Source organism: Haemorhous mexicanus, chromosome 5, assembly GCF_027477595.1.
Source record: "Haemorhous mexicanus isolate bHaeMex1 chromosome 5, bHaeMex1.pri, whole genome shotgun sequence".
NCBI lineage: Eukaryota > Metazoa > Chordata > Aves > Passeriformes > Fringillidae > Haemorhous > Haemorhous mexicanus.
In genome coordinates this window covers 23,881,933-23,908,044 of record NC_082345.1, presented here as the reverse complement: position 1 = coordinate 23,908,044, position 26,112 = coordinate 23,881,933, and the positions used below count along the sequence as shown (strand labels likewise).

Genomic DNA, 26,112 nt, shown 5'->3' with positions numbered 1-26,112 from the left:
CAGCTTTTTAAGTACTATAGTGGGACAGAGTAGAAATGATGGCATTTTACCTTTATTTAAGCATTCTTTCCTGCAATCTGGACATCTTTTGAATGCCCAGTTTGGAGAAGGAGAGAACCCCATAATGTGTACTGGGGGGAGATCAGTGAAAATAACATTTTTCAGTACAAAACTTTGCCTGCAGAGCCCTCTCAAGGATAGTTCCAACAAAAATAAACAAACCCTCAATAATTCTAATAGATAATAAATACTTGTTAATTTTGTGTATTATTTTATCAGGTATAATCCTGTAGTCTTTTGAAGTTCTACTGAAGATTACTAAAGGGTATTTAGACTCCTTTAAATGCCTGACAACTCTGAGGATTCTCTTAATTCTCTTTAGGCTGAATTGATGGATTCCCCATAGCTGTCACAGACTTGTCACAGATGCTGGCCCTTCCATTTACTCAGCCTGCCTGACGTATCTGCCGCAATGGTAAAGCATAAGGCATTTGAACAATCCTAAGAAAAATTTTGCATTGCTAGTTCAAAGGGCACAATTTACTATATCTAAAATGATAAGTTTTTTAAAGCTTTGTCTTCTGGGTTTTTTCTTCATGATAGGTGATGCTTGTTCAGCTTTTGCTGCAGGGATGAAAGCGAGATCTTAATGAAAAAGAAACAAGCAAATAGCACTGATATTTTCTCATGTAGCTCCCAAATTTGACTTTCCAGTAAATCTAAAAATATTGCAAGACTTTAAATACAGTTTTAATACAACTTTCCCATTTGATTGGATGCAGTCAGATTATTCAAGAAAAGAAAGAAAAGCATTGTCTGATGGAAGTCACGATAAATATTTGTGCTCATCAAATAAGAAACCAAATAATTTCCGTAGAAGATGCTAGTGTAAGGTGCTAGTGTGAATTTTAAATATGTACCTGCTGAAGTTACAGGTTCTCTAGAGAGGGAAGACTGTCTCTCAAAACACAAAAAATCACAATTAAATGTCTTGTCTATTAGAATTTTACTGTAAGGGACAGGATACATATTATATAATGTTAGACATGCAAGATCATCTTTAGAGGAAAGCATAAAGTCAAGAATAGTATAACTCAATAGCTGTACTGTTTTAATGATAGTTAAGACCAGAAGAAGGCATAATTTAGAAAGTAAACTTGGTAGTAATAGGACTACAAAGTGTTCTTAGTCTGTTGCCTGCCTCAGTTTTTACTGGGTAGATGGTCTTAATTTAGGAGGGATAAGTCCATGATTCGTTATTTTCTGTAAGATACGTATTGCAGCAGCCTGTTCTTAAAGGGAAAATACAGGTGATGGAAGCAATGTTCTTTAGCATTCAGTCCTCAACTTTAGCCTATGTCACTTCTTAACAGCTGATTTCCATGTCTAGATTAGCTCAAATCTATATGGAATATATAATTAAAAATAGTAAGATCCTTCCCGTTTCCTGAAACAAGATGGGAGCAGGTGAAAAAGGAAGCCACCTTTTTCTCTCTTCTTTTTTTCCAATCATGTTGTTTCTTCTTTCGCTTGACCTTTAAAGGACTTTTACAGTTGCAGTGTTTTTGTTATGTAGCTGATCTATTGGTTTTTTTCACGTCTGATTGTTCTTTAGGCATAAGGTGTGTTAAATTGGGTTTTTTCAATATGCAACAATTTTGGTCAAGTCTCTGTCTATTCCACAAAGTTGTTAAGATAAAAGATACTTCAAATGGCAGAAGTGAATAAACCTATAATTATATTAACGAAGGAAGATGGAGAGATACCTTTAGTGAACATCTGTCAACAGAATAAAGAACAATTGCAGGACTGTAATTGACCTCTAGACACTACAATACAGTAGTTTTTGTAAATGCCTCTGCCTTCATCTTCCCATTATTGCCACACAGAAACTTGTCATAGAACTCAATTATTTCGTAGTATATATCAGTGTAGAAAGGCGATTGCCATTGGCCCTGCATCCAGTCTACCTCACAAAAGCACTCTTAAAAATCCTACATTGTCTGTACTTTTTAAAGAGGTCTCATACAGCATATTCTACTTTTGAGGGGCACACCTGGAAGTAATGAAAACTTGGGAAACTAGAAATCTATTTGAGAAAAAAAAATAAAGGAAATGTTTGCTTAAAAACATGCAAATCTTGTCAATTTAGCACTACCGCTCTAATTGAGTAAAGCAACTTTATTTTAGAATAGTAAATAAGTTTGTCAGTAGGGCTTAACCTCAGGGCTTAACTGCCATAAACAAGAGTAAGCATATTCTTTAGAAATCTAGTTTAGGATCCTCAGTGTGCATTAGGATGTTTCTGTGCACCACAGCAGAAATGTGAATTAGTCTCAAAGATCCTCCTCATCTGTTACAAGACAAACCCTTAGTAAGCAGAACAGCTAAGTCTTGCTCCCAGTTCACTGGTTTTAACCTTAATAAACTTTTGGCTGCTTGAAAATGAAAAATCTCCTTTGCTTGCTTCACAAGAAGCTCAGCAGGTTTGTGATGGGGCACAGGGGACATAGCCCACATTCTAACCTAAAACAGTACGGCACTGGGTGTATTTGTGGTGGGAGATAAAAATGAGTAACCCCTCTGTGCTGTATGCATGTACATATTGTGCAGTGTTAGACCTGTGCTTGTTTTCGTCAGTTACCAAGTGTTGCCTTCTGCTTACTTGAAAGAGGATTCTGTTTCTGATACACTGTCTTCGCTTTTGTAACAAAATAATAACACAATAAAAAAGAGTATTTTCTTAATGTATTATAGGAAACTTAGGTCACTGACAGAAATTAAATCTCTATCTACCTGATACAGCAATCAGATACATCTGATAAAAAAGCAGTTCTTAGAAACTTACTATATCTTTGTAGAAGGACCATTTCCAATATATTAAAGCTAAATACTTTTTAAAAGGTAATGTTGAGTAAATTAGTGTGAAAAAGAGGTTCCATATGACATGTCAATAGAGTCTGATCACCAGAAATTTGTTGTAGCACTTGGATAGATATTTGGCCACACTGAAGCTAATTCTGAAAGCACTGTTGACTTCCATGAACAACTCATTGCTATTTAATACAACTTTAATTTTTGCAAATAATCTAACTAGCTGCCCTTAGCTAATTTATGTACTGTTGTTGTAGGGGTATTTCTTCTGCCATGACTGATTTTTACATCTACTATTTTAAAATGATGTGTGTTTAATTTCTGATGTCATAGCCATGACATGTAACTTACCATCTGTATCACTGCTGAGATGTTTCTTTCCTCTGCAAAGTGTGTTAGCAATTTTGCTGTATATAGTACATGGTGATCTGGTATGACATTTTTCTTTGTGAGGAGGACAGGAAACTAACTCCAGAGTTATTTATCTCTTGTCGTAAGTGAAGATAAATGTCATAACACTGATCAGCCTTCATGTGTCCTGAATATGCAGTTATTTGCATTTTCCCTTTGCTTTTCTTTGGGATTTAAGTGGCTGAAATGACAGTCACAGCAAATGAAGTGCTGAGAATGTGTGGGGAGAAAAGAAGACTCAATACTCAAAGATATTAATAACTTTTGCAGTGTTACATCATCAGATGAATAACACTGATGTTTGCTTGTGTAATCTTCAGATAGATTTATAAAGAAGAGCAATCACTGATCTGAAAATTTTTTATTTGCCACTTGACTTTTTGTATATGTGTTCATATCTGTTGTTGTTAGCCTGTGCTCTATAAGATTTGAAGGTGTTTACTGATCTTGGTACTACTAAGGAAGAAATGCTGTGGTGCAGAATTTGGGTTTTTTTACTTACTTCTTTATCCTTGAACAATCCTTGATGCTCAGTCAGTATTCAGACAGTCTCCTTTTTCAGCAGCCTCAATCAAAATACCAGCACATGGTTCTCTGATGGCATCTCTGTGCCAAGGGAGATTAAGGGATATAACAAGCTTTTGAGCAGGTTTCAGCATCATCAACCAGCCTGAACTAATACTGCAGCATTTCTGTTTATGTGCTGAAAGTCTGTTTATGAGATAGTGTGTAACACTGCTACCAGGTGACTTCCAGCAAGGCACACAAATTTTGCTACTAAATTTTAAACCATTACTTTAAAGAGAGTGGCCTTCCTAGAGGTTGACCACCTGCATTTCCTTAGACCTCCCTTTTTCAACCCATCTGCCATGTTTACCTAAAGCCAAACTTTTGGGTTACTTTTGCTTTATATTTTTTATCATCAAATAAATAAATCTTTTGCTTTACTGTTCATTGTTGTCTATTAAAAAACTATTCCGGTCTGTTAATAGTAAGCCTGTAATAGACTCAAACCAAAGTGATAGGGGAGCTACATGGAGGCACAGGTAGTTTTGTTATAGATTCCACAAAAGTCTTCCCAATTTCTTTTCATGTTTCCTTATCCCTAAAGGGACTGTGCCTCTAAACTCCTTGGGTATTAAGCAGATCTGGGCATGTGTTGTCAGTCATGGAATTATGAAAACGTGGAGAACTGAAGAGATAAATGTAATCTAGGCATGGTGTGTTTATCTGTGTTCTTGACACGGCAGTTAATCAGGGGGGCATGGATATTACTGGTGACCAAGTAGCACATTCAGGAAATGAAATTCTGACCTGCAGGAAGTAGTATGAGAAAACGCTTAACAGAGAATCTCATAATGATACTGAATTTTCCACTGCATCTGAAGGTCACTGGGAGCTGATGGACCAAATCTGGAGTTACTGTGTGTCTTTTAAGGTGACCAGGCTACCTTGTCACAAACCAGTTGTTGCATGGTTTTTAGGTAAGGAAGTTAAGGTAAATGTTTAGAGGAATGTGCAAAACTGTCTTGTATTATTCTGGTTGAAATGAATTTTTTCCTCTTGTGTGGGGTTAGGATTGTTTTCCACTGTAGCTTGTAGATGCCAGTGTGTGCAAGTGCATTTCTTTTGAATGGTTGGCCTGATGAGGGTGAGGAAGGATATGCAAAGCAGACTCTCTTGCCCAGGTTCCCCAAATCCAAGAGCTGTACAATCAGGAAATGCATTATAGCATCCATTGTTGCTTCAGCAGGGAAAGCGTGCTTTACATATGCAAATACTGCTCAGAAGTTTAACTTAATTATCAGCTGTAGCCTCTATTGATGAGCAGCTGAGGCTAATCACCAGCAGCGGAATTGGAATTAACTACTCCTAGGCTTGCATTGAGCCTGCTTGTCTCTAGCTTGTGGTTTCTGTGGCAATTGCAGAAACATAGATATATATATTTTCTAAGTTTATATGTACTTATTTCTTGTACTTTCTGTCCTCTTAGAAAACACTGTAAAATGATGCATTTTAGGCTTTTCCCCTTCCTATCTCTTCCACACTGAGCAGGAGCCAACATAGAATAGCTGCAGTCTTTTACATCCCATGCCATGAATGATAGTCACAGTACAGCTGCAGTGACACATTTGGGCACATGCTTTACCTCAGAGAGCTGTAATGGCTGCCTGCTGCTGATTATACATTCTGCTATATCAGGACCAGTAGTCACCTTAACACAAAGCTCACACCTGAACAGAGAATACCTGTGTGTAAGATACCCAAATGGTTAATGAAAAAAAAGATGCTGCTTCTCCATAGGAAATTTTCAGATTAATAAATCCCATTGTTTTCCCTCCCACTTGTGCTGTACACCAGGGAAATTCAGCTGGCTACAAATACTTACCCTGCAGATATCATTCATATGCCTTTTCCTAAGTGTGCTTTATTATTCGCATCACACTCCTACAGGCCCTCCACAGCTTCCCTTCTAATTATTCCCTGCTTGCCCATTCCTATGAATAACCAGTGGCATTCACCCACATTCTGCCATTTAAGGCATTTAGTAGTCCATCCTACTATGAATTGGATTTCTCATTTTCCAGGAGGTGCCACAATTTATTTAAATTCATCCAGATTGAAACTCTAAAGAATTATAATTGAGTTGCTGAGGGTTTCAGCTTCAGGGCACAGGCATCCACCAGGCAGTGGTTGTGGTGGAGGTGGTAGAGGGGAATGCTTCAGGGCAGAGGCAATTGGGCTGGCTCAGACCAGCTTAAGCTGAGTTGGATGTGTTGCGCTGCAGGAGGTGAGAAGCTCTGTGTGACCCTCTGGGTCAGCTTAAGCTGTGGGAATGGTAACCTCTAACTGAACGGGGATTTATATCTGTAACTGACCTAAAAGAGCTCATTTATTTGTACCCTATGTGTTTACTGCTAATTGTGATGAGGTTGTTTATGACAAAAAGTCACTGCTAAGGGATAGCCAGTCATTGCTTCTGTAGAGAAGTGTGTTTGCCAAAAACCTCACAGGCAACACCTCAGGGCCTGGTAGCATGGTCAGAGGACAGAAGGGGCATTGACCCTCTCCTCCTTTCACAGGGTGCTCTGAGTGTTGTTGTAGGGGATTTCCCTGCAATACGCCTTCAGGGTCCACACACATGAGTCTTTCTTTGGCAGCCTTGACCTGCCTGCAAAGCTTCTGAGCAGAAAGAATACCCCTCTACCTTTGGGGAGTTGGAGCTTCCTTTTCTGCTCTTTCTCCCCCGCTTCCCAACTGCTAAAGAAGTGGTTTGCCAAAAAAATCAACATCTTTACAGGAATGAGACTTGGAGAAAATAACAATTTGTCAAGAGCACAGATGGCTTATTTAGAATCTAATAGGTATTAAGACATTATTTTCCCCAGGCTTTACTCCTGATATTGATAATGTGTTATCTTTGCCAAGTTCCCCTCTTGATAGCATGTTATCTTTGTCAAGCCAAGTCCCTGATAAAATCTTATTTTCCCTCAGTGCTCACTCTGATAAGATACTATTTTCTTACATCTCTGCTGCCAGTAGAAAGGAGGGAAATGTTATTTTTAGTCTCTTTCTTGAAGAGGCATATATATTGCCAAGGCAATGCAAAACAGGGAAAGAAAGAATGAGAAGAGCGAGCAAAAAAAATATTACTTTATTCTAGACAAGGAAATGAGCAAATATTTTAAGACTTATGGGCCCTTGTTTTGAATATTCTAATAAGCAAACATTCATAACTAGCTAATGAGCCTATATTTCTTTTTAAAAAACTATTTTTAAAAAGTCACATCTGTTTCCAAGAAGGATGTTTATGTTTAGATTTTCTTTCCCTATTTCTTCCTGCATTCTATTGCTTCATGCTTTTTCTTTACCTGGTATCTTTTACTCTTTACCATCCCTATTAGAGAATCCCTATCAGAATTGCATTGTCTCAGCCAGCACATAAACAGCTCTCTGCAGTTCTGCAGCACCATGCCATCATTGATGGTACAACTGCAAACCTTTTCTGAAACGCAACCCCTTCCCCATTCTGCATGCAGAGCAAATGCAGCAATGCAGAGAAAGTGGTTCTTGACCCCTCCATTTAGTTAATTTAAGAGACTGGAAGTCATGTCTTGAACAAGGCAGGGGACAGCTTTGTAATTTATGAAGTCAAAATTTGCCCTGAGAAATTGTTTCTGTCTCTACCACTGAGTTCATTACATGGTGTTCTTAAAACGATATTGCAAGTGGCTGCTAAGTACTTTTCCCCACATTTCCTGGATTTCCAGCTTGCAGACTCCTACATTACAGAAATGTTAAGCTTATACTTGTTGCATGTGTAGCTGTCCTCTGAACACTTGGTAGTGCAGAAAAGGTTGAAAAACTGTATCAGACCCATCTCAGCTGTGCATCTGAAAATGGCATTTTCTGTGAGAATCTGTTAAGGACTCTACAACTTCTTGCTTGACTGTAAAAGAGGGACTGATAATATCACCTTTCCTTTAAAAACTTTTAAAAAGATGTCACTGATCCCTGTGCTGCGTTAGGATAGATAGTAGTGAACATCATAGGCCAGTGAAGGAATAAATAAATCTTTTTTTCATAACAGGTTATGTATGTGTGGTCACAAACAGAATGATAAGCTGAAACAACCTGCTAAATAGCTGTGATCACCATCCATCCTTTGCACACAGTGAGGCTGATATTCTTTGGAAATAAAGTGGTGATCATGCAGGATCCTGTCAGCAGACAAAAGGGAATGACAGCAAAGATTGAACAGGAGACCATCATTCTCACATTTCCAAACTTTTAAGTGTTTGACTTCAGTGGATGCTTGACCCTGGCTGGAGACCAAGTACCCACCAAAGCTGCACTATCATTTTCCCTCTTCAGCTTCACAGGCAGAGAAAATATAATGAAGAGCTCATGGGTCAAGACAAGAACAGAAAGAGGTCAGTTACCAATTACTGTCACAGGCAAAACAGACTCAACTCAGGAAAATTAATCTTATTTATTACCAATCAAATGAGAGTAGGGTAATGAGAAATAAAACTCAATCTAAAAACCCCACTTTATTTTCCACCTTCTTCCCAAATTAAATTTACTCCAGATTTTCTCTCCCTTTTTCCTTGTAATAGTGCAGGAAAACAGGGAATGGGGTTGTGGTCCATTCATCACATGTGGTCTCCTTGCTCCTCTCACTCTTCCCCTACTTCGATGTGGAGTCCTTCCCATGGGACATAGCCCTCTACAAGGTTCTTCTGAGAGAGTCCCTTCCATAGGCTGCACTTGTTCATAAATTGCTGCAGCATGGGTCCCTCCCATGGGGTGCAGTCCTTCAGGAACACACTGCTGCAGGGTGACACCCTGACATGGATCACAAATCCCACCAGCAAGCGTGCTCCAGGGTGGGCTTCCCCACAGGCTTACAGCCTCCTTTGGGCATCCACTTACTCTAGCATATGGACCTGTGGACCTCCATGGACTGCAGTGGCACATCCGCCTCACCACGGTCTTCCCACAGCTGCAGGGAAATCTTAGCTCTGGTACCTAGAGCACCTCCCTTCTGCACTGACCTTGGTGCCTGCAAAGTTGTTCCTGTCCTGTATTCTCACTTCTCTCCTCTCTGGCTACAATTGCTTATGTATAGTAACTTACCCCTTCCTTGTGGCCACCCCATAGGCAACCCCTGTTTGTGATGGGCTCAGCCTTGGTCAGCAGCAGGTCCATGTTGGAGCCATCCAGCATTGGCTCTCTAGGACATGGGGAAAGCTTCCAGGAGCTTCATACAGAGGCCGCCCCTGGAGCCCCTCTTCTGCCGAAACTGGCCAAGCAAAGTCAGTGCACTTGGCATGTCTGGTGTTCTGTTTGTGAAGGCTTTTTTTGTATGATATGTTTAATTTCTGAATCCACTGCTTGTATAGGGCTATTTTGTGTTGTTATCATATTTCAAAAGTCTCATAGCTTCTCAGTGATTTCTCATGGGCAGCTCCTTACAGCACTGACTCTTCTTCACAGCCAACAAACACCATCTCTCTTCACAACCAGCTAACCCACTCTTTTGTAGCACTCGTCTTATTGGACACAGCTGTGGCCTGTTAAGGGCAGGCCTGTTCCTAATCTTTGGTGATTAGTACAGCTGCAGCTCCTCAGGTGTGAGGCTACCTTCTGCACTATTTTCTTACATTATATCCCTCCACAATTTTGTTCAAGGAAAGGACATCGAGAAAGTAATTTTCCTGTATATGAACAGCAAGCAATGACGTGATTCTTTAAGTAAGGCTGATCTTCAGTGGAAGTGAATGGTTCAGGTTTGGGCTCAATAAACCATGTTAATGTGTTCCTAAGTATACTTAACAGCAGTGGAATCGAACACAAATTTAGTACTTAAAGAATGTGCTGAAGTACTTAAGTATGATTAGTATTGACTGAGTCCAAGCCTGATGGTTGATTGGCATCTCCAGTGCAAACAGCCTCCCCTCACTAAATAACATGCAACTTAACACATGTGTTGTCCATGCCAAATCTTGAGAAGGACTTAGTAGTGATGAGGAGATGTTCTTCTGCCAGAGCTGAGGAAACTTGTTTGGACTATATGAAAAGGCTTGGTTGTTACTTCTTATGCTGGCTCTGTCAAGTGAACATCAGCCTTCAGTGCACTTACTGTGACATCTTTCAGTGTTACAGGTTTCTACCTCTGACACGTGAAAAGCATGAGCTTTTAATTATCTCATACCATGTTAGGATGAAGAAGTTCTGTACTGACTGACCTGAAGTAAATTGCCTGGACTATGTTTCACTGTTAAAATGGTTGTTAAGGCAAGGTTTTCTACTTCCAGCTGAGATCACTGCAGTGTTTCACAAAAAGTTGTTGGAGGAAAAGAATTGGTAAGTGTGAGAATAGGCACTTTGGGATGCCTTAGCACCTACTCATGGAGGCACATATCTAAAGCACCAAAATGTCAGCAGAATGAACTTCATTCATAGCTGCCCAGATAGCCCTACCAGATAGGACCTACCAGAGCAGCCAGCTGAGCAAAAGTGCATGGAGTACTAAGGTGTCGGGTGATTAAAGCTGAGCTAGAACTCCAGAATAGAAGGGATAGTTTATCTGCTTACACCAGGTTTTTACGTCTCTGTAGTCCTGACTGCAGTCTTATTTTTCTTTTCCCTTAGGGTCCATGAAGTTCTCCACAATGGTCTTGATGTGGGAAAAAATAATTGTGCAATGAACTTGAAATGGGTTTGAGCCCTTATCAGGGGAGAGTAATGAGCGTGGCTGCCTGCTATCCCATTTCTTTCTGCAAAATACTGGCTTTTGGTTAAAATTCTTATGCTGCTAGTCTTCATAATGGGGAGAGATAATGTGAATTTTCAAATGTTGACATATGTGAAATGGAGGCATATCTTGTATCTATAGTCAGACTACAGATTCCCTGGGCAGCGTAACTTCCTCTTACCTAAAAAGCAGCCTAGAGTTCACTGCCATTAGTTAGTTAATTTTAAAGGCATTGCATGCTATTAGGCAGGGGATGAGTAATGGCTGAAACATATAGAAACCTCTAGACCATGTCAAGATGCCAAAACACAAGTAGTTTGTCCTTTCTAACAAACAAAATGTAAAAGTTTTTAAAAACCCTCCCAAAACATGCTCCATAATTTTATGGGCCTCAGTTCCTAATACAATTGTAAGCACTTTAGTTCAGATCAGGGTTGTCTGGAAAACTTGGGATGCCTGTTTCTGCACTTTTCTTCTTTAATTCAGAGAAGATTTTCCTTTCCTACACTCTGCTTCTTTCTCCCTCACCCAGTTAACCCTTGGATAAATGTTCTTTTTTCTCTGTGGCTCTCTCCTCGGCAACTTTCCCGTGCCAGTGGGTCCTTCTCAGGACTATCAGCTCTCCCAAGTCTGGTGACTACAAAACAAGGAACTTGGCTTTAATGCCTATCCTTTAAGTTCTGTATGTAAGAAAGAAAATGTCACTGGTTCAGTCCTTTTCCTTTCCAAGGAATTATGCTGGATTGCTTTCTGATTGCTTTATTTTGTCCAGTGTCCTAAGCATTCTGCTTAAGTTAGTATTAATGAATTCTGTTGCCTTAAATTTAAGTGATTGCATATATGCAGCAAGATTCAATAATCCATAGAATTCATAACTTACATATTGTCAAGTTTTCTGAATTGTTGGACCTAGTGTGATGAGAAGTCATTGGCTGCTGTCAACCATGAAATAATTATTCAGCTTTGTGTTTGGGTTTTGTTTTGTGGACAGTGGAATTATGCAGGTCTTTGTAGGTACAGTTGTGTTAGCACAAGTCTGAAGTAAAAGGCTTGACACAGAAAAAAAAATTAAAGTTGAAAACTGAAACTGCCAAAGTTCAAAAAGAGAGCAATGACCCCAAATTAAGAATAAAAAATAATGGCTTTATTATTAATTATTACACTATTCAAAAGTGCACTACTTGCTTCAGAGCATAGTAACGTTTGTGTAGTGCTCCCTGGGACATCTTCGGTCCCAAAGTCACACAGACCTCATTATGTGTTATGTTATTTTATTTTGATTTGGATTGGATAAAAAGGGCCTAGACACCAGCTCAGAGCATTGTGCCAGTTACTAAAAACTATAAAATTCAAGTTCAGTGAAATCAGTTTAACTCTTCTACCAAGCAATATACCCAATCAAATGTCAGTGGTTCCTTACATTAATCCACTTACTCCTTCTTCAGAGGTGAGATGAAGCACACAGAACTAAATTGAATAGTATCTTGCCACCAGCCTTGCCAGCCTCAGATGTGCAAAAATTATGAGTTATGCAATCTCTGAATTTATTAAAAATATTACTTTATTTCTGAGTATTAAGATCAATCTCTGAGTACTTTTGGTTTTATAATTTTATTTCACATGGGTCCTGTAATTGTCACATTAGCATTTGCAGCAGAGAGCTGGGATGTGAAAATATACCAAGTACATGATACACCTGAGAACAGTGAGCAATATTAGTAACAAAACATGACTTGTCCAGCTGTACGAACTCTGAAGAGATCATTCCAGAAAATATTTTGGCAACTTGTAATAAAACATAGATAATTTCTGTAGTAAATCAGTGCATTTCAACTAGTTGTACATTTCAGATGAAGAGCCTAGCTAGTTGTTTAATTCCTGAGAGTATTTCCTTACTCTTTTTTCACACCAGCAGAAATATTTGCTACTGAGAGAACAGTAGTAGAGTTACTGGCACTTAAAGCCAAGGCTGCATAAACACTGGGCTGGTCTCATTAGCTGCTGCAACTTCAATCTGAAGCAATAAGGTGATATTTTCTTTCAGTCCCTTTCTCAGACTATGCTGTTTTTTCTAAATACTGTGTAGAAACAGTTGAACTTTTCTGATCAGTATATCTACAGTTGTTCAGATGTAAAAAATGGTATCATTTTCTAAAAGATAAGAAAAACTTTTAAAGTTTTAATTTTGGAAAAGCAGCATTTATGATCTATTCATTTATGTCCATCGAATAGGTAAAGATATGTTTAATTTTTTTCCATATTTTGAAATTTTGATGAATGTTGTTCTGAGATCCACTTCCATATCTTGCTACCTTTTCTGGTAATTATTTGAAGCTAATTCTGAATTCAGTGATAAAGGCAGGAAGCAATGAGTTAATATCTGTGTTGACTGGATATTCTCCAAGTAATGAGTTAAGATAGCCAGTGAAGTCCTTGGCTAGGTTTGCAGTGTAACTGTCTATCTGATGAGAACACAGGTTGGTTGTTCTGTGGGTGAGAAAAGGTGCTGTTTTTATCTGAGAGTGTCTGCACAATACACTCTTGCTGTCTAGTAATGGGGATGCAATAGAATCACAACCAAACGAGTCTTAGTTTCCTTAGCTTGAGTATCAACAGGTGAGAAATAACACAACTTCAGTTCCAGGTCTTCCAGGCTTGGTGAAGAAAGATAACTCAGTATTCTATTGCATGTCTAATTGTAGCATGGCTCTCTCCTTTATGTTGGCATTTCTCTGTTGCTGCACCCATTATTTTCAGGCTTATCAAATATCTCATTACATTTTTGATAACTATTTGCTGGAGCATTCAAGTTTCAAGAAGTCAGTGGCCAAACTCCAGAATTTGTCTTGAGATGTTTTTCAGTCTCAGATTTATCCATAACCTCTGCTAATGGTAAATTAATAAATTACATTTTTTTTTGTAGAAGATAGCCTGCAAGAAATGCAAGATATTCAATCCAAATGATGATAAAAATCAGGATAATGATTTGTATACATAACAGGAAGTGTGTATACACACTCAACACTGTGAATTAGAATTGAGGATTTGATTTCCATACCAATTTTTTTCATGAAGTCAGTTTAGAGAACTGCTCATCATTCATGTAAATGTGAAACAATGGAAAAGAACAAGCAATGAACAGGTCTTTATAGCAGGGAGATAGTTTTGAGTTGGTGGGTGAAAAATGTATTTGTTAGGGAGAACTTCTAAACAATAACTACATGGTTTCCATTTTATACACCACTCAGCCTGTTACTTGTTTGATAAAGTCAATAGGATTCTCTGCGCTGGAAAAATCATTAAATAGCAAAAATGTCCCTGTACTTGGCACTGATGAGGTCACACCATGAATCCTGCTTTCAGTTCTGGATATTGAAGTGCTGGAGCATATCCAGAGAAGGGCTGTGTAGCTGGGGAAGGGTCTGGAACACAAGTCCCATGAGGAGAAAGTGAGGGAGCTGGAGGGATTTACTCTGGAGAAATGGAGGCTCAGCTATTGCTTTTTAAAACTGCCTTAAACGAGAGTGTAGCCAGGTGAGGGTTGTCCTCTTCTTACAGGCAACGAGTGACAGGATGAGATGAAATGACTTTAAGTTGGGCCACAGGAGATTTTGTTGAATATTAGGAAAAAATAACCTAATGGCAAAGGTGGTCAGGCATTGGAATAGGCTGTTCAGGCAATTGGTAAAATCATAATCCCTGGAAGTGTTCAAAAACCATGGATGTGAATATGGACGTGGTTTAGTGGTGGATGTGTTGGTGCTGGATTAACACTTAGACTCAAGGACTTTAGAGGTTTTTCAACCTTACAATTCTATAATTTTGTGATTTAATACATGAAGTTAGAAAGTTACATCAGAGAAATACTTTAGTATAAGATACTCACATATCATCACTGCAAAGGAATTTCTTGCTAATTATGACACTGTGGATAACTCTCACTGTCTTTTGCTTTGTTTTAATTTGATTTTCATTGGACATTTTTGAGATGCTTTAGTTGAAGGTGTGGAATTGAACCTTTTTACTTTTTTTCAAAATTCCACTGAGTCCTTTTAAGCCAAAATACTTTCCAGAACTTGGCCCACATGTGTATTGAACATTTCTGTCCTGAACCTCTCATTTTTCAGCAAGCATATAATACTATGTTGCTGAATAAAACCCATCTGTTCCACACATGTGAATCAGCTGGAGCTACTGTTTGGCACAAAATGATTGCCAAAATGCTGTCATTTGACTGTGGAGGATGTGGGAATAGGAAAATTATTTCATCTTGCATGCATTTCTAAAATATATTTAACTGTATATTAATGGTCTTTGAATTAAATCCTAATGCTCTTGACTGTCTTCCCAGACTAGAGACTGGCAGGCAGCCCTACGAGAACAAAGAAACACATGCTTATCTTTTGGTGTGGTTTGAAAATTAGTAGGACCTGTAGCTCATAGAATTCAGCATTTGTTCAAGTTTACCGTGCACTTAAGCATGGCTTGGGAGTGCCAAGTCTGCATAAAACATGGCTGTATGTGAAGCGCATCTCTGCCTCACAACATCAACATTAAAGGAAGATGCAGCTGGTGTGTTCTGACAGAAGTGCTCTGTTTCCTTGTGGTGCAGATGGGAAGCCAGTGTCGCTGTCCCCGCTGGAGTCGCAGCCCCACAGCCCTCGGTACACGGCGTCGAGCCAGCGGGAGCGCGAGAGCCTGGAGGTGCGCGTGCGGGAGGTGGAGGAGGAGAACCGCGCGCTGCGCAAGCAGCTCAGCCTGGCGCAGGGCCGGGGCTCCGCGCACCACCGCGGCAACCACTCCAAAACCTACTCCATGGAAGAGGGCACCGGCGACAGCGAGAGCCTGCGGGCTGGCATCGTGGCGGGCAACAGCTCCGAGTGCGGCCAGCAGCCCGTGGTGGAGAAGTGTGAGGTAAATACACCAAAGGAACGCGCCAGAAACAAAGCTTGGTAGATGTGGTCCTTTAAGGACGTTGCCGATCCCCGTTTCCTTCTCTGGAACCTTTTCCTCCAAAACCAGCCTCTTAAAGGTCTGCTGTGTGCAACTTTTCAGTTATTTTTTTTTTATTATTCTTTTTAGAAAAACCCTTAACATATTTGTCATCAGAATATCTTCTGAGTTATTATTTCATCACAGCTTTTTGTCTTTTTTGACAAAAAAAAAATCAGAGCCTTGCTTCTAGCTGACTTCAGTACAGCTCTGCGGATAAAGGCCTGTGGCGAACTGACCCCGTGTATTTTAAATAATAATGACCCCAGAGTGCTTAGAAAAGCCTTATTTCTTTGTTTCTGTGCCTATATTGAAACAGTTCTGGGTTCATAATTAATTAAATCGTGGCTCGTGGAGCCAGCCTTTGTTTTTGATCCGCTTTGAGGAGTGTATGGATGTTGCTGTGGGAGCAGGTGCTCTGTGTGAGTCGTGCACTAGCGGTGTGCTTGGCTGCAGGGAACAGGCGATCTGCTTCTGAGACCGTTTTGGTGTGGTCGGTTTGGTTTTCCCCATTTTATGTCAGTACTTCTGTGGATGTCATCCAGATACTTAGTTGTGACATGTCTGAATGATGACAGGTCCAGATATGAATAGACCCAAAACAGAAAGTCTCGCTTAAAGGCCCTGTGACAATCCCAGCTGATAATGTTATCAAAAATAACTTCCTCCATTTATTTCTACAAAGAGGGTAATACCATATCACCTTTTATCTTGCTTGCGGCCATTTGGAAGATAAAAGTTGAAAGAAAATTAGTATGAGAGGAAAAAGAAATCATAACTATCTCTTTATATAAATTCTATTCAATGAGAAAATATCAAATACAGTTTGAAAGTGAACTACTGCTTTCCAGTTGGATATCTTTGTACATCAATGTAGAAAAAAGAAAGCAACGTTATTGTAAGGAGAGGGAAAAGAAGGCTTTTGTTTTTCATTTTCCCTCCTCCAGATAATGAGGGCCTGATTTTCCTCAGTATGAGATTTTTGGCATTTCTTTTAATCAGGCCATCAATCAGCAAACCTCACTTTTCCCTTATTATTATATTAAGGAGTGATGAGCTGAATCTCAGTTTTTGGTTGTTCAGTGTACCAACCAATCTAGGACACAAATAGTAGCTTAGTGTAGGGATAGTTTAAATGGCCTTACAGTTTATAGTGTGTTTTGCTAATGAGTTTGCTTGCTTAGTGGGGTTTAGCACTCTGCTGGAGGCAATGCTTATATAAAATATGAAATCTCACATTATTTGCCATCCCCCTATTTCACTCCGCACTATTTTGATCTCAACTTCTTACTCTTCTCTTAAGGAATTCAATCTGTAACTCACTTACAGCAATGGAAGTTAAAATGAAACTTCCCTATTACCAGATTTGCCAAGGGTCTCATTTATTCTGTTCGTGTAGACTCTCGTCCTGTGTTTGTGTGAGGGACATCTTGATGCCTTTCATTCTCTGATTCTTTTCTGTGTTTCAGATGTGTAAACAAAGTTTTTTTTAGCTTCTGGAATATATCACAGGAAGAGCTGACAAATTGGGTAGTGAGAAAAAAGGATTCTTAAGAAGAAGACTCTTGCTCTGGTGGACTCTAAGAGTGCCAGGAATGGGTTGTTCATTTCATTGAGTCTGTTCTTAGAGATTTACTGGTGATAACATTTCACAATCTAATTTGGGAAGGTCTTTAATGGTGATTAAAACATTTGAAAATGCAGTTACAATGAATGAACATTAAATCTCTGATAAAGCATCATCTATGTGATGTTAATTGTGATCTATATCAAATAGCTGTGGGTTTGTTGCATTCCAGCCACTGCTTCCTACTCTTGCATCACAGGAGAGCCCTTCTGATACTTTAAAATAGACCAACATTATACTGCAAGAAAAAAATCAGACACCCAGACAAGGGGCTTCTCCCTTGAGCAAGCAGATGCCCATCATGCCTTCCCAGTAGTCGACCATTTGAACACAAACCTTGGAAGTATAAGTAAGCATAGTCCTTACACAGATGTCAGGACTAGCAACAGGCTTCAGAAAGGGAGTATAATGCCAGTGAAAGTTAACAAAATTGTATGCCTTTTTCTTACAATATTATTCCAGTATGTTTCCAGCTTGTGCCTCCCTAAACTGAGCATTTGCTTGAATTAAGTGTGTATCTATAAATATTTTTGAAAGAGATTATATATTAGGAAATTGATAATAAGCGGTATAGTATTTAGTGGCTTAGCAAGATACTTAACATTGAAGCATATTTAGAGGCATATTTGTATTGTTCCTGTTCTCCACAGTGTTGTTCAGTAGGGTTAAGTGTGTAGTGCTCCACAGCCATCAAGAACAGATCCTCACCAATATCAGCAGTGTAACACAAGTAAAGCAGATGTTTCTGCCACTGGAAAAAAAAAACCAAACTGGAAACAAACACAAGTATTTTGTAACATACTTGAAATATCTCTTAATCACATTAAGCAATTATTTATGAAGGATTTAATATCTACAATGGAAAGCCTACTGGAAAATTACCGAGGTATAAAATGTCTTACCAAAGATTATTTTTAACTATAAGGACTAATACAGATTTTTAAAACTCATTCTTTCATCATTCCAAAAAGTAGCCCAAGGAGGAAAAATTTTTGTGTATGCTCATCTAGGCACTGTATACTCCTCATCAGTATGGATCTGGGGCCCAGTTCTTCGTGTGGTTTTGGATTTTTTCTTCCCATTAATATTATCCTAGAACATGAAATACTGCATTTAGAGACTGGTTTTTCCTGGTGTGTAGTGGCTGAGGTAACAGTTTTGGAACTGCGTTAGCATACACCTTGGTATGACTTAAACTCCCTTTCCTAAAGAAGCTTAGCGTCCTTAAGTGCCTTGAAGCACCTACACCTGAGTGCTTCCTAAACTATTTACAATTAAAAATAATTCAGTTGGTGTCCCTGATCCTCAGCCTGTTGGGAGAATGTTGTGATAAACTTCCACAGTTTTTTGGTTACCTCTTCATATCTCTGTGTATAAACAGAGGAAGAATTCATTCACTCTGTGTTGTCAGGTGTATCGTCATTTCATTTGTTGCTGCAGTGAGTTACATTATCCAAAAGCATCTCCAGTGAATGACCTGGGTCCAAACTCCTGCAGCAAGTGGTGAACACATCTATCACTCACTTTGAAGAGAGCATTGTAGGAAGATGGACACTTTGAATGCTCAGTTTGGTCCTGCAGCAACTTTGAAACATCCAGGCTAGAGTGTGGCTAGTATTATCTAAAACTATCATGGAATGCCAACAGTAAAGGGGCAAGTGTAGCATGCACAGCCTTGTGTGGCAAGTTTGGTGGGTGATGTTGGGCCAAACAGGCAGGCTGACACTTGTAGTGGAAGTTGGAGCATTCTTTGGTCACGTGGCTTTAGTCCTTGGTGTTAGCTGCAGTCATTGGGTCTGGAGGCTGTGTGAATCACAGTGGCCAGTTCTGGTGGGATGGGGAATACATTCTTCCAGCCACCTGCAGATGGATAAAAGGAGTTTGGGAGAAGTGTCAGTTTTCAAAATCTGGGAGGTGATGCTTACAGTAGCATGCTCAGGAGGATGCAAGTTCTTTCAAGTGCTTATTCCAGCCATATCTTGCCAGAATCTGGGTACAGCCAGCTGCTCTCAGTCCAAACATGCATTTGGAACAAGAGTGGAGAAAACTGGAAATAATGTTTTTCCCCGTGGGATGCAACATCTGCAGACAGTTCAGGTTGATAACTTCATTTGGCTTATCTGTTTTTCCGCTGACTTTGTTTAACAGTTAAACAATGAGAGAAAGGAAAGTTGATCAGGGAAAGGAGGAGAATAGACTGAGCCTTGAAGCATGCTGCAGGAAAAAACTTGGAATGAAAAGGTCTTGATTTCTGTTCTCTTTGAGGATTATTGCTCTTTTGTTTAACTGATTGCAGGCAGGAATAGAAGTGATATGTAATATCAAACACCACAGAGAGGCTGAGCAGAAGGTACATGGATGCCTGTGTCTCTGAGCTGAAGACGAAGAGAGCATTCAGAAGTGTAGTAAGTGCTGCTCTCACTGTGTCCTGGCTGAAGCAGCATCCAAGGCAACAGCAGCTACTAGAAGACAGCAAGGAATGCATGCTTTCAATTCTGAAACAAACTGATTTAGTAAAAGGAGAGCAGATGTGGGCAAGAACTTGACAGAATAAACTCTAATTTGGAAGGCAGTTGTAACGTAGAGAGAGTGGCTTTGAGGAGAGCTTTTCTGGCAAGTGTATGTGGTATTAAACAATGCTGACAGTATATGACAGTGCTACTCTGTGGAAACCCCTAAAATGTTTGTTTTCTAGTCCAGTGCCTTCAGGTGAAATGTTTAGAGCAAAGGTGAAACTGTTCTCAGTTAATTTGATTTTAATTGGCACTGATGGGAAGGATTTTAGGTCTTCCACAAGCCTGGGAGGGGGCCCAGGTGACAATGAGAGAGGAGGCAGTACATGTAGGATCAGGAATCAGTGCACCCACAGCAACCCATGCCAATGAGTACAGTACAGTCTCCTGCTACAATAAAAGTCATTAATAAGCAGTCTCTGTTCTCCCCTCTTATCACAAGAGAGAAACACAATTGATTTTTGCAAAGTGTTGAGCATGCTCAGCTCCTTTTGACTTTAACATAAATTTAAAGTGCTAATACCTTGCAGAGCTGCTGCCAAAATGTACTACAGTATCTTTTCTTTCTCACACCTCTCTGGACCGACAGTTCTCTTATTAATTCAAGTCCTCTTAAAACATCAGATCTTAAATATGCCTGAGCTTGTGAAGCATAGCAGGGCTGGAGATAGCCGTGATGTTCATGTGGATGTTCCACTGTGGCACAGCCACATGGCCACTTGTATGATTCAAATTGTGCCTTGTACCAGGCAATCTTAATGGATGGGGCTGTGGGCTCTTCAGACGTGCCCAACACATGGCACTTCTTGTGTATATGTGCTTCTGTTACAAGCCAGGCTTTGGGAATCTGTGACTATCTGAGGAGACAGAATTCCTCATTTGTTCTCAGCATAGTGGGCATTCTGTGGAAAGTGAGAGCTGTGTGTGTGAGAAACCAGCTAACCAAGCTTCAAATGGAAGCCAAATGAGGCTTCCCTGCAGTTTCACAGCTGTGTCCCCAATGACAGCTTTGTGCTGACAGCATGGTGATCTCTGCTTCATTTCTGTGGCCACTAAGAAACAGAAGATCACAGAACCTGGAGTCAAAACTTGCTAGGATTAATTTTTTTTTTTTTTTGTCCATAGGGAGCAGAAATGGCTACTTTTTAAAAGCAGAGCAGAGTAACGTGATAGCATTTTTCAGATTAGTACTTACTGCTAAATAATGACTCGTAGCGCCTTTTCAATTTTCCCTTTCCTCCTGAAGAGATGAGGAAACCTCTGCCTCATGTAAAATGGGAGGTAAAAAGGCACAGAATAAGTGATAATTTACCAGTGTCATGAGGTGGAGAGAATGTGTTTGTAGGGGTTGTGTTTAACTTCACATGAACGCTGCCAGAACAGCCCATGCTGGTAGTCAGAGGCAGGGAGGTGGCCTCTTGCTGTCACAGCCTGTGTCCCATCGCGTCACTGGGATGCATCCAGCCCTGGCAAACCAATACTCACAGTCATGTTCATCCATGAGAGCTTGCTCACTCCCTCCGTAGGGTCTGTGCATAAGACAGAAATAATACAAAATTTCTGAGATCATATCTGCTTCTAATTATCAGACATAATTTTAAATTTAATTCAGAAGATTAAAAATATCTGTATGTTTTCACACTCAGGATTTTGTGTGCTGCTTACTTGGGGAGGGTGTGTGTACATACATGCACTCGTATGTCTTAGCTAATAAATGCAATTCTATTCAAACATCTGATGTAATGTAGTGGTAGTAATGACTTTGGAATGATGATGGTGCTATAACTCAATTAAGATGTTTTTAGCAAACTGCCTCAAGTGGGTTGCAAACAGCTGCAAAACACCCACTCAAATCCCTGACAATTGCAGCACTAAACAACAGCAGTGTCATGTGTGTGCTCTCCTTAACAAATGATGAACACAGGAGCAGGCTTTAATTTTTGTTCTTCTTGTTCCTTTTCTCCCACAGACTATCCACGTTGCCATTGTCTGTGCGGGGTACAATGCCAGTCGGGATGTTGTCACACTCGTCAAGTCTGTCTTATTTCACAGGTAAAGGTAGCTTTCTTTTCCTGTATATTGTATATTTGATTATTATATATAAGTGATTATTATTATATAAGTGAGCTTTTTCCAGGTTTACTATGTTACTTCAAAAGAAGGTCAGATTCCCTCCCCTGTTCCTTTCTCTTTTTAAAGAATGAAACATATAATTCATGATAATCTCAAATAGATTTCACCTGTGTGAAGATTTCTACAGTGAATAAGAGGGATCAGAGAACCACCTGCTACTCCTGTTGCATTGTGGGAATAGGGACAGTATCTATCTTCTCTGTAAAGCATCTGCATGCTCCTGAACGCTGTAAAATAATGATAATGGTAATAACAGTGTTGTATTCATTTAGCATGTTTCTGGTATCAGTTTATGGCACAGGTGTAGATGATAAATTCACACTGGTTGCTTGACTGTCCCAGATTCCAATTTTGACATTTGTTTTTGAAGTAAACGTGCTGTTACAGTCAGTATATACACTATTTCAGTAAATTCAGGTGCTTTATTCTGGCTTTGGAATGGCTGCTGACAGCCCCTCAGAGGGCTTTGCAACCTGGTTTTAGCACACTTTGCTCCCAAAGTTGAGAGGCATAAATGTACATTGAAAACAAAATAACCAATTCCCTTAATAAACAGCAACTCCAGAAAAAGAGAGTTCACATTAAACTCTGTGTGGGTGTATGTGTGTATCCATGGTCCAGCTTAGAAATGCCTCTCAGAGATGCTTTCCAATGATGTTGCCAAAAGTGGATTAAAATTAGGGAAGTGATCAGACTGCTTGACTCAAACAGGATAAATAGACTAGCAAAATATGCTTACAGTACAAACAGCTTATTAAGGAGGTAGTTTCAATATGCTGCTTTTTTTTGAAAGACAAGGGTGAAATTCAAGGGTGAATGACTTTTGTTCATCTCATGTGGTAATATCTTCTTGTGTCTAGCATGAGTGGTGCATTCCAGTCCCACACTTTGCTCCTTATGTTTGGCTCCAGCCTCCTGCTGGAGACTGCTGTCTCCTCCCTGACAATGGTTTTAGTACACCATTTTATCATTTTTTGTAAGCTTCCTAAAATAATATAAATGCTCACCTTATCCAGTATGAAAAAAGACTCCGTAAGAATTGTTTAATCAAAATAGGAGAGCATTCCATTATCAACACACAGTCGTAGTGCAAGTCTTTTGAGAAGTATCATGTTCATTTTAGATGGGGGTAGGACCAGAAGAACAATGCTAAAAAATATAACAAAGGCAAAAATGCAGTAAATATCCATGTCATTGTCTTTGGAGGATTTTACTGAACGTTTCAATTCTGGTGAACATTAAAACTATATCTATTTCCAATTAGAAGTTTGAATTGTTCAGTGTAAACTGGGTTTACATTGCAAGGATGTGGGGAGGTTTTGTATTTTTTTGTTGTTTCTAAGGGATTTAATGGAAAATGATATTTTTGTGGTGACATGAGTTATCCTAGTGGTAAGCTTCTGCCTGTTTTTCTATCCTAATACTTGTATCCATTTTGAGAAGGCTTGAATCTTTCTGTTTCCAAATGTTCTGTAAATAATAGGAATCTCACAGCTCAAAGGTTTAAACAACCTCTCCCTGTGTTCTTTAGAGGAAATGTCCCTGCTTTACTTAAGGCACTCCTGAGAGCAGATAGCAAATTTATAAACGATACTGCCATGTAATTAAATTATTAAATAATAACAAATGAAAATATTAAAACAAAAAAGGTAATTAATATTGGCATTTCTAAGTCTGATGGATTCTGCCTCTGTCAAGAACATACTGGTTTTGGTCTGCACTGCTGCTCATCTCGGAGGATATGTTGAGCTCAGCAGAGGTGGTCAAGATAAAGTCCGGTATAGCTAATGAAACCTGAGTACATTTCAGATAACCTATCTCCCTTGTTTGCTGAGAACATACTTGAAGACAAGTCTAAGTCCATTCCTGCCTAGAACTAGGGTTTCTCACTAGGTATTAAATTGTTTGCTAGAAAGAGAAGATATTCTCAGAAAAGAGACAGACATTTCTTTCTTATCTTCTAGAAAACACAGGCTTCTTAAGCATCAGTTGATGCTATGACTCCATGACCATGCTTCAGTAGCACTCCTTTCTTGTATCTTTATCTTTGGAATGGCAGTTTTGTAGAAGGATGCAGAATAAGCAAAAAGAAACAGCAAACTAAGCTGAATATTGATTTAGAACTAAGTTTCTTTGTGTTGGTTGCCATGTGCAAACTGCTGTTTTGGAGACCACTATGAAATTCAGAAATGGTGATGATTGGAAAGGCTACTTTTAGTTGCTATGATCTATTTAATTATAGGAATGAAGAATGGAGACAGGTCGTGATAGTGCATTTAGGAGGATTGAGTTAGGAGAGTTGGCAGTGGTTGGTTCAGATAGTCAGTGCTTCATGATGGCAGCATCAGGTTTACCTCTGACTTGAGGGTAGTCAGTGAAAACAGGCATGGAGATGTCTCTTCTTCTAACCCTAAATATGCACCAGGAAGCGCATCCTAGCTGGCATTGTCCAATAAGCCGTTGTTTGAAAGGTCTGTATGCTTCCAATGGAGAATTTTGCTTAACAAGAAGTTTGCTATCCTAATTTCTAAGTTAGGCTACTGGTTCTTCATTTCCAGTATCACCACATTCAATCTCACATACAAATATAAGTTTTGCAAGAACAGAAAAAATATGCCAAACTTAACTGTCATAGAGATTTTGTTTTTCCTTCAAGACACCCTGAATTCACTCTACTGATTAAGCAGCTGACCCCTCAAAGCAACCAGGCTTAATGTCCTCACCTGTCTTCCTGCACCTCAGTTGGTGTTTGTTGTAAGACACTGATTTCAGTGACTCTGTCTGGAATTCATGAAGATGGTATGTCCTTCTTTTGGCATTTCTGTACAGGTTAGTAATTAAGGCATGTTTTAGCATGCATTTTGATACAAAACTATATACCTAAATTCCCTACTTCCATAGGAAATCCCTACTTCTCTAATAGAAAAGCTCTGAGAAAAGGAGGCCATGTCAGTCTAATTCCAGGGAGCATTAACATATTTGTTAGACCCCCAACTTTAGCTAGAGTGCTAGATAGAGACACAAAACAGCAGGAGTGCTGGGTCATTAAGGATAAATGCTACAGGCTTTTCTGTAGATGGAGTGTGCTGTGTCCTCTCTCTTGCATGAATGTATAGCAAATCCTGCATATTGAACATTTCAGCTCTCCACAGGCCTAAACACCAAGATTTGAGTCATACCATATATATTGTGAGACTTAGGCAAGCTACTTGTTCAGACCATTTGAGAAACCATATCTATCTTCAGGTTCCAGAGAGTGAGAAAAGGAGAGGAAAGGGGTAGTGTGATTGATTCCATATAAGAACACCATAGTTCAGAAATGTGTTTCATTCCCAGTGACAAAGGAGCTAGATTCCAGTTTTGTCTTTCAAAAATGTATGTTCCAGCCACAAAATCCAGCAGCTTTTAACACCCAGTTTGACAGAACTGACAGTCTGTTCTCAGGAGGAGACTCAGCAGAGCTGGGATAGTGCAGGGTGTGCAATCTGATAAATATGCATTGGCAGCGCTGCACAGAGGGAGGCTTGTAGAATGAATACTCAGTTCTACTCTGCAACTTTCCTGCTTTCCTTTCTTGCACATCCAGTTCCCAGTTATGACAGATTTTACAAAGCCATTGCAGGGCTAAAAAAAATTATCTCTGAGTTTAACACAAGCCAATCACCATGTCCTAAGAGCAGCCTCACTTTAGTTGTTCCAAACCAAAAGACTAAACACTAAAAATTTATTATATTGGGTCAAATAGGCAGAATGAAGTGCAAATACTTTTGGAAACAGTGATTATAGTGGTAAGCTAAAAAGCACCTGCATTTCTTTTCCAAAACTGAAGCAAGCAGTTTCCTGTGGTTGATAGCGTTCTTTGCAACTATTGGTTCAAATTACATTGGTGATTTTTCAATGTTTTACTCCATTTCTGAAAACTGCAAACCTTAGAGTGCTACAGAAACAGCCCACAATCCTAGTTACATATTAAAAAAGATACTTTCTCTGTTCAGATAAGTCTTGAGTAAGAGCTAAAATGGTTTTTCAAAGACATGCCTAACACTGTTTCATTTGGAAACAAAATAAAAAACAAACTTACACAATTATAGCATGTTTCTGGCAGTTAGGTCAGCCTGACAATCTGTAAACAATTAACTTCTCTTTTGTGCCAGCATGTACTGTGTTGGTTTTTTGTGCCCTTTTGGTTTTTTCCCCACTATGTCAGTCCCTCTTCTTCACAGGAGACACTGCATTTACTTTTTTGGCTGTACTCTCCATTTGTGCTAAAGCAATAGTGGCATAGGAGTGTGGAGGCTTTG

At 39.4% G+C, this 26,112-nt stretch overlaps 1 protein-coding gene across 6 annotated transcripts in view; it reads left to right on the top strand.

Moving 5' to 3' along the window:
* Window positions 1-26,112, top strand: part of LARGE1 (LARGE xylosyl- and glucuronyltransferase 1) — a 280,599-nt gene that overhangs the window by 117,615 nt on the left and 136,872 nt on the right. For 5 of the 6 annotated variants that reach the window (XR_009486501.1, XM_059846294.1, XM_059846290.1 and 2 more), the window contains 2 exons: window positions 15,159-15,460; window positions 21,648-21,730. Coding sequence is in view for 5 of the 6 variants with exons in the window: in XM_059846294.1 (XP_059702277.1) it covers window positions 15,159-15,460; window positions 21,648-21,730 (385 nt within the window). In the remaining variant the exon portion in view is untranslated. Of the gene's footprint in view, window positions 1-4,678; window positions 4,770-15,158; window positions 15,461-21,647; window positions 21,731-26,112 lie in introns of those variants that run through there. The other variant, XM_059846295.1, reaches the window with a different exon arrangement.